The sequence below is a fragment of the Grammomys surdaster genome, unplaced genomic scaffold (genome assembly GCF_004785775.1).
Source record: "Grammomys surdaster isolate TR1022 unplaced genomic scaffold, NIH_TR_1.0 126086, whole genome shotgun sequence".
Classification (NCBI taxonomy): domain Eukaryota; kingdom Metazoa; phylum Chordata; class Mammalia; order Rodentia; family Muridae; genus Grammomys; species Grammomys surdaster.
Window position 1 is genome coordinate 3,701,516 of NW_021620894.1, and position 9,132 is coordinate 3,710,647.

Consider the following 9,132-nt stretch of genomic DNA (forward strand, 5'->3'; position numbering starts at 1 on the left):
TGTGTGTGAATTGTGTGTATGTGTGTGTGAATTGTGTGTATGTGTGTATGAATGTGTATATATGTATGTGTGGTGTAAATGTTTGTGTGTCCCTGTTTCTGACAAAGTCTTGTTACACAGTCCAGATTAGAGTCATATTTGCCATCCTCCAGTCTCAACTCCTCAAGTGAAGAGACTACAAGTGAGGACCGCTGAGCCCGGTGTCCACCAGGCCCATCATTTGGGTAATAACTTATTCTCAGAATGATCTGGTGAGGAAAAGAGGGCATTTATTAGTCTTCTGATTTTACATAATGGAGTGTCTACGCTGTGATCATTTCATCTTCCTTGTCAGGACAAAGAGGGACGGTGGAGTGATTAGCAACGGGAATTGGTAAGATAGAGTCATTTGAAGAATTAAAAGGAAAACTCTTCCATGCTGTGCTCTCTGTGCTCTGCTTCACAACACTACTCCATGTCACGCCACCCCCACCCCCCACCCCCGGCTCAGCACTCGGCACTCAGCACCCAGCACTCAGCACCCAGCACCCAGTGCCATAACAGAATCTGGATGCAGAATCACTTCCTATGCAAGCTGTGGTTCTTGGGGTGAATGGGTCACTCTCCCTCCAATGTACTGGGGTGCTTAGTAAGGTTGCAACCAATGGTAAGGTGAGAACAAAGAGCATCACGGGAAATGAAATGCTCAGACCTGTGTCTCATTTACTGGAACACACAGCATAAATAAATTCCAAGGCACACACTTGGTGAGCAGGACATCCATGCAGGCAAAACGCTCATGCACATGAAGTAAACGTTTTAACATTTCTATGGGTCTTTGAATGGAAACATTTCAGACACAGTGATTGAACTGTAGCAGTTATGGCACTGTGAACCCCAGGCGAGCTTTATTTCGCCCTTAAGAACGTATGAAGTTAGAACCTTCGTTCTACAAGAAACAGCTGGGCTACCAAGACGATGCAGCGGGTAAAGGCACTTACCACCAAGCCTGCCGACCCAAGGTGCATCCTCAGAATCCACGACGTAGAGGAAAAGAAGCGACTCCTTCAGCTTACCTCACACACAGCCACATATATTACATACGCACGCCCCCACCTTACCCCACCCCACCCCCACAGACTAAATGAAAGGAAGAAGAACCAGAGGAAGGAAGAGGAGAAGGGAATAGAAGGAGGTGGCAGAGGAAATGATAGTAGCTGGGGGACAGCATGCAAACATTTGCTCTACCAGGGCGAACAGCATCATCGCCCAGAAGGAAAAGACATCTGGCCATTTCAGACACACGGGAATCCTAGGACAGCTTCAGAAGCGATGTTTAAGCAGTCGCTACGCACCTGTTCCAGGCGAGTCTCTCCTCTCTTTTTATTGTGAAGTTGAAGGTAAGAGTCTGTTTTAGGAGCAGGTAATCCCAAAGTCAGCTTGTTTTTCTCCACAAAATATTGCTTGGACTTCCTTCTGCGTGGGCCACGGGACCCCGGCAGGAAAACTTCGTTATGTGAGCTGGAACTCTTTAGGTACTGAGACAGGTCGCTGGATTTCTCCTCCTGGTCACTGTCGCTTAGTTCTGAAAAGGACTCATTTTGACGGGTGCCACACTCATACTTTGGGCTTAGAAATTCGCTTCCAAGTAAGGAGGCTTCGCTCTGAGGACTCCTCTTCTCTTTGCCTTTGCCAGCTGCGAGTGCCATGGACGGCTCCCTGGAAGGGTAGAGCGGGGCCAAAGGCAGGTTTTCTGAAGAGCTATCTGCAGACCCTGGTGATGCTTCCACAGCCAATGGCTGTCTCTCCTCTCTTTTATTCTTCCAATTGGGATCATATCGGAGGTCTGAATATTTGTCTTCTACCTGATGTTGGCTGTCCAAAGCAAAAATGAAAGAGAAATCCTTAATTGAAGTAAATTCCCAGGGGGTTGCCTTGAAATGACAGCCCCAGGCTGGGACAGATCCAATGTAAAGTACACACACACACACACACACACACACACTAAAAATAAACTCACTCATTCGATTCACTTCACTGTTTTATTTAAATTCAATCTCAGAGTCCTTCCTCTAATTTCCCTTCACTATCTAGATGGTGAGGGTGCATCTAAGTCTCAAATTAGAACCACAGAAAAGATCTAATTACCCACGTTCACTGAAACCCGTAGTCAAGATGTTTGCCAACTAAATTCTAAAAGCAAGAGAGAAGCAATGCCTGCGATGTTAAAGCAGTGTGTCTTTATGGCTCCAAGAGTCCTATTGCTTCAGGGTACCAACGGCAACCTGGAATTTAGAAGTACGGTTCACACTGGCTGGCTGGGCTTCTAGTTCAGTTGAGAGAGTGGCTAGACTGGCATGCATGAAGCCCTGGATTTTTATCATGAGCATTAGGGGTGGTGGCTCAGCACTAGGGAGGTGGAGGTGGCAGGTGGATCAGAAGGTCGAGGTTGTCCTTGACTACAAGGTGCGTCGATGGTCAGCCTGGACTACATGAAACCCTGTCTCAAAAAAACAAGAAGAGGAAGAAGAGGAAGAGGGAGGAGGAGGAGGAAGAGGAGGAGGAAGAGGAGGAGGAGGAGGAGGAGAGAGACACTAGGAGAAGGAAAAGAAGGAAAGGACAGTTTAACAATTTATACCTTAGCTGGTCCCCTTAGCTGACTCTAATGTATATTTGAATATTTATTTATTTCTAGGAAGGGAAGTACATAATGTTTCTTTGATTTTCTCCTCTTTAGAGGACAGTCAGGTTTTTATCCCAATGGAATAGCTACATACATAGGCTCTTCCTTTTTTTTTCCCCAGGAATTTGGGGTTCCAGTCTTCTTACCTATAGATGTTTATCAAACATGCTACAGGGAAGTGCACACAAAGCTTAGAGTTGGATGGTGGCTCAGAGTGTCTTGGTTGTTAGAGTTTGGCTCAATAGATAGGACAACGTGGGCCTCAGGTTCTAGAACAGGCTCCCTGAATTACAGTTAAGCACGTTGTCCTGTCTAAGGAAGTAAACTAGACCACAAATAAAGTCCTCCCTTCTGCCATGACAGTCTCAATTCGTAAAGTATCCCATAGTCTTAACTGGGGGGGAAAAAGCTGGTAATATGGCATATTTAATGGCCTCTTTGATCTTCAAAAGCTAAATGGGAGAGATTTTTCCTTGTAGAGGACAGTGGACGCAATCCTCTAATCAAAAAGAAAATGTAAATCACCCAGCTTTTTATGCTATTTGATATTCCCGTTGACAGAGGACATAATTTTATGCTGGGTAAACAAACTAATGGTTCCTATGATGCCAATTTACCCTTCTTAATGTGGACCCGGATTTCTTTGATTCAATGTTAAGCAAAAAAGGAAACAAAACCCTCATATGCTATTCTAAGTTGCCATTGTGAGTTTTCTCAGCTTTCTGAAGAGGGTGGTGAACTTTCAGATGGAAGAGACTCTTCCCTTTCCTGGAGGGGATTTCCCCCAGCAAAACTGTCAGGAAATGGGACGTTACTGTGTCTCCCATACAGATACCACAAGATGGTGTGTCTTCAGGGCCATGGTGGGCATGTGCCTTCTGTGGGTTATCTGTCTTACAAACTTCAGTATTTGGACCATGGGCCTTTCACCTTTCATCTTTGAGGCAGTTTGTCTCAAATGGGGATTTTGTATTTGGCCCCGTTTCTCATGGCTGACTCAAGATTGGCAAGAAGCCATGTATCTTCCAGCGCTCTGCACATGCGCTCACTAGCTTTTTAACAGGATTTTGTTCTCACTTAACTAAGGTCACAGGCAGCAGGGGCTGCAGTATGCCTTCCTTCCCTAATTTCTACCTTAGGGTACTGCAGTGCTCTACGGGCAGACAAGCTAAATGCTTCTAGAATAAATAACTGGATCTCCATAAATACTTCAACATAAATACAGCAGTTGATAATTTATTTTAAAAAGAAGCTACAGAATTAGAATCTTCCCATGAAGATGCTTCTTGCACTGGGATAAATTAGTGACTGATTTTAGAGTTTATCTTATTATACTAAGTGACCTAAGGCTTAACTGCAGTTGTTGACGTCAAGAAGAGAGCTTAGTTATTATCTTTAAGCAAACATGACTTTTAAAAAAACAAAGGCTGCATTCCCATATCCATAGTTTACTGGAAAGGAAAAGCTGAATTTAACTTTATCCTTTCATTCAGCAGTTCACAGTTGTTTTGACAAGTGCTTTGCTGAGCACCTACTAAGCCGGGGAGTTAAACTGTGTGCTAAGCAGCAGCCCAGTGTCGCCTTCACAGACATGTGGGGAAACAAAGAAAACCAACAGTTAACACTGTGGAGTGATGCCTGTGCTGGTGGGGACTGCAGGGGACCTCGAGTGTGTCTCAGGAGGTTGAGGAGAGCTTTCTACAGGAAGTCACAGGGCCATGACCTAAGGCTGAGGAAACAGGTCCCAGGGTGAGAGAACAGCAGGAAAGAGGAATTAAAGGGACAGAGCAGCTTTGCTTCTCAAAAGCAAAAGCCCTGAAGATAAGGGAGGCTGAGGAGAGGAGAACTGAGGCTCAGAGCTCAAGATTAACCAGAGCTCAGATAGGCAAGCACCTCACTAAACTCTGGAAGAGTCTGGGCTTAGTTACCTCATATGGGTACTTAATTTCAGAGAGAAGACTGGTCACCAATTAAGGATAGTCAATGGGGTGAGCCTCAGGGTGGCCTTACATACACATTCTTTTGAGACATTTAGAAGAGTCTTCTTGGTGACCAAACTAGGCATCACTGGGCTAGAGGGATGGCTCAGTGGGTGAAGGGCACTTGCTGTTCTTACAGAGGACCTGGAGGTGGGTTCTCAGGACCCACATGGTTGCTTATAACCATCTGAAACTCCAGTTCCAGGGGATCCCATGTTTTATGGTTCCATAATATCTCAAAATCCATCTACCCCCCCCCCCCAACCCTACCATCCTGTTAGCCTAAGATAACTCAGTTCCTGGTGTAACTAAGTAACATCAGGAATAAAAAAAAAAAACCCAGGTAGAGGCCTTTGTGTTGAAGGTTTGGTCTCGAGCTTGTGATAATACTGACTGGTGGTGGAACCTTTAGAACACGGGGCCTATGGAAGGAGAGCCATGCCCTTTGGGCCAGCACAGCTTTGCTTTCTGTGTGTTTCTTGGCCCCCATGGGGTGATCAGGCCTCCTCTCACAAATGCTTTTGCCTCCATATTGTCATAGACTCACAGGAACAGAGTCAAGTGCCCATAGAAGTGTGAGCCCAGAGAGATTGTTGTTCTTTTTAAGGTGTTTATTTCAAGCATCTCGTCACGCTCATGGAAAGGTGACACGGGGACCTCCGATATTTGAAGGGCGTACGCGCCTATTCTTATCCCTGCAAGTACGTTAGAAAAAAATGGCGCACTCGGACTGGTCACTGCGCTTAACTAAGCTCAAACAGTGATGGCCGACAGCCATCTCATACATTCACGATGCGTTGTTTCTCTGCAGAATTTCTGGTGCCACTGAGTACTTCGTGAATAACGGGCAGGTTATTTAACATCTGCGCCCAGCACAGAGTAAGACTGGAGTAAACGCTAGCTAGGAGAGCGTGTCAGTGAGCCCTAGAACTGGATTTTGCTCGCTGCCTACCATTGCACTCAGTCTCTAGGATATAACACGGCCATTGTGTACTATGCTTCCTGCTGCTGATGGTGCTCAAGGGATTCTTCTCCCGGCAGGCCTTAAAGATATTTCAAGACGGGCGGTGGTGGCGCACGCCTTTGATCCCAGCACTTGGGAGGCAGAGGCAGGCGGATCTCTGAGTTCGAGAGTTCGAGGCTACCCTGGTCTACAGAGTGAGTTCCAGGACAGCCAGGGCTACACAGAGAAACCCTGTCTCGAAAAAAAAAAAAAAAAGATATTTCAAGAGCGTCAGGCTCTAAGTGGTACCCTAGTGGCCTGAAAGATATAACACCCATTTAAAAAAAATATCCAGTTTTTTGTCATAGGTTAGGTTCCGTGGGAAATGTCTGAAATCATAATTTAGGAAACGGGATTAAGAAATATCAGTTAATCCACATGATAAAATATTTTTAACCACAACTAAAACGGGTTAAGGGAGATGCAAGTGAGAGAATTAAATTATTTTGTGCCTTCCAGAAAACCCATAGAGGCAAGGCCCTACTGGATTTCCTTTCTTCAAGAAATGGCCACTTGAAAGATCATCACGCTGTTCTAAGAAGAAACTAGACCAAATGAGAGGGGCTGGGGACAAATGAGAAGGGACGAGCTTCTGGGAAATGTTTCTGAAACAGTTGTCGGAGGGAAACACCAAGGAAGGTGTGTTATACAGAAGTAAAACCGAGACACCACGTCCCGGGAAGAGCGTTAAGAACGCGATGCCATCCACACTGGCAATGGCTGTCTCCAAACGTCCCCCTTACCAACTCCAAATGGAAGACATGCTGAAACTAACGAGGGGCTTTTTTTTTCTCCTTTCAAAATCATGTGCATGGAAAATTGTAATGCTTCCCAGAAATAAATCACGTTATTGAAACAGAACATGATACTAAAGGACCCTATTGTACCGAGCTCGTGTGCTAAGGAGACCAATTGTGTTTTGCAGTCTGGGTCAACACACGGGGACAAAATGAGTGTGAAGTGCTCTTTCACGGGCAATCTTCTGCACACAAAACACGCACCTCTCCTCCTCCTCATCCGCTAGGAAGGTCACGCGGACAATGAGAACACAACTCCTTTGTTACCCTTCAGACAACAGATGTCGGGGCTCCTCTTCAGAGGCCCCGGGTTAGAAATGGATGCAGAGAGGAGCGGGGGGGGGGGGGCGCGTCTCGCATGCGTTCAGTGGGGTATTTGCTGCCTTTAATGGACCGTGGTTGAGTCCGTGCTGTGATAACTTCAAACAAAATAAAATCAAATCTCCATTTAATGAAGAGCCTCATACTCAAGTTTGTATTCAATCAAAAAATTACTAAAATTAGAGCATGTTTCTAGTTCAATTAACATCCTCTGCACTCACAATAAAATATTCAATAACTGGCCATTTTGCCTGTTGAGGAGAGGAATAAAAGCAAAGCCCATCGTCCGTTACCTGTTATTTATTTTCGTCTTTATGTTAAGCAGACGGTTAGATTGAAACTGCACATATTATTACTGATTTAGGTTTCATTTAATCCTTTGAAACAGAATAATTATTCCCAATTTATATGCCATTAAATCTTTTATGCACACGAGCAGCAAATTGAATTTCCGCTTAAGTGTAGAGTTTGTGGCGCTCTTTAAAGGAGCCTCAAAACTGACAATTGTTTCTGAGGGTTCCTAAGCCCTATCGCATCCTGCTCTTCTGATCGATGGCTTTTAAGCAAATAAAATGCAACAAATCCAAAAAGGTTAGAAATGCATTTTTGCAGGTATGAAATGAAACGTTTCCATAGACACACGTTGTGGCAATTATTGGTAACCCATAAATTTTCATTTAATGGAGGCATTTATTTTACTTAAATAATTAAAGGTTTTAATAGAAAGACAATAGCTTAATGAACTGAAGGTAAAAACCTGTCTACAGAAACACACTAAAATGAAGGGGGTGAATTGTTATTTAGTGAACTTTGCTAACAGCAATTACATCATTTGGATAATTTTGACTCAAAAATCCCTTCCTTTCTTTTAACAATAGATGTGTGGGTTTTTTTTTTGTTGTTGTTGTTGTTATTGTTGTTTTGTTTTGTTAAGACAGGGACTTTTCACATAGCCCTAGCTGTCATCTTAGCATTCATTCTGTAGACCAAGCTGGCCTCAAACTCACAGAGATCTGCCTGCCTCTGCCTCCTGGGTGCTGGGATTAAAGGCATGCACTGGACTTCAACAACACATTCATGATCATTATAACCAGGTATTTGTCCTAAGTTGTTGTTTGGACCCCACTTCAATTCAAGGATAATCTGGGAGTAAAGGGAAGGAAATCCTCTAATACGCTCTCACTAGAGATCACAACGTAACAATCTAACTTCTCATTTCTACTTAGATGACAGTTAATGTAGGACAAAGGCTACACTGTCACATCATCGCCAGGCTACATCCTGTTGTTCTAGTAACTTTGAATCCCATTGAGGAAAGGCTTTCTCCTGGTCTAGGTGTGAACCTAACCTTCCAAGCTACTCAAAATGCAAGAGTCAATTCAGTTAGGTCAGTTGGTCATCTGGCTAAGGATTTACCCCTCAGGGAGGTGGATTCCCTTAGAACAATTACTGCTTTATTGAGATAATGTACCTTTCCTTCCCAGAAATCTCCATGTCAGTGCAGTAACTACAGGTCTGACTCAGAAAGGTGTAATTCCCAACCCTTCTGTTTTTTGTTTTTTTTTTTTTTTTGTTTCTATTTTTCACACCTTGGCCAGAGGATAAGTACTTTTTCTCTGGCACTTTGGGCTTTCCCCACTTTCTGAAGCTCCCTCTCTTTTGCCCCATAGCTGCTCCCTGAACTGCTCTATGTCTAACTCAAAAGGTGCAGTCTTTTTCTCTTATTAAATTTATTTATTTTATATGTATGGGTGTTCTGCCTGTATGTATGCTCCCTGACACAAAGTAATTTTTGTTTGAAGAGAGGAGGCTGAAAAAAATATAGTTATCCAAGTTTTCTATATTTTCCAACTTGCTAGGAAGTGGAAAAAGATGAGGCATAGGCCGTAAACTGAGCTAATCTGTTAGTACTTGCTATCATCTTCTTGAAAAACTTGCAGGACTGTGGTAATAAATTGTACTTTCTAAGGTTTTTTAAACTGGATGTTACTCACTTGAACACACACACACACAGACACACACACAGACACACACACACTCACAAACCACACCCCAGTTTTGCAATAAATGAGGAAGAAACTAACTAGCATTTATCTCTGGGACAGCAGTGGAGAGCCCCCATGAGCCTTCATGGCTTTAGCATTTCTGTCAGGAGCTTGGCCTGTAATAGATACAATACATGTTCTCACACACTCTTTACTTTGTGACAGTCCACCTGTCATGATGGCCCCACTCCTGCTCCAAGGAGCTCACTAGAATTTAACTAAGACATGGTCAGTGAGCGAATAAATGAATGTAAAGTAGAAACAGCTAGTACCTACAACAGTCAGTACTTACAGCAGTCAGTACCTACAACAGCTAGTACCTACA

General features: G+C 43.9%; 1 protein-coding gene across 1 annotated transcript in view; it reads right to left on the reverse strand.

Moving 5' to 3' along the window:
* Jhy (junctional cadherin complex regulator) overlaps positions 1-9,132 on the reverse strand; it is a 56,115-nt gene that overhangs the window by 36,912 nt on the left and 10,071 nt on the right. The window contains exon 3 of the mRNA XM_028755813.1: positions 1,335-1,854. Within this exon, the coding sequence (XP_028611646.1) occupies positions 1,335-1,854 (520 nt within the window). The remainder of the gene's footprint in view (positions 1-1,334; positions 1,855-9,132) is intronic.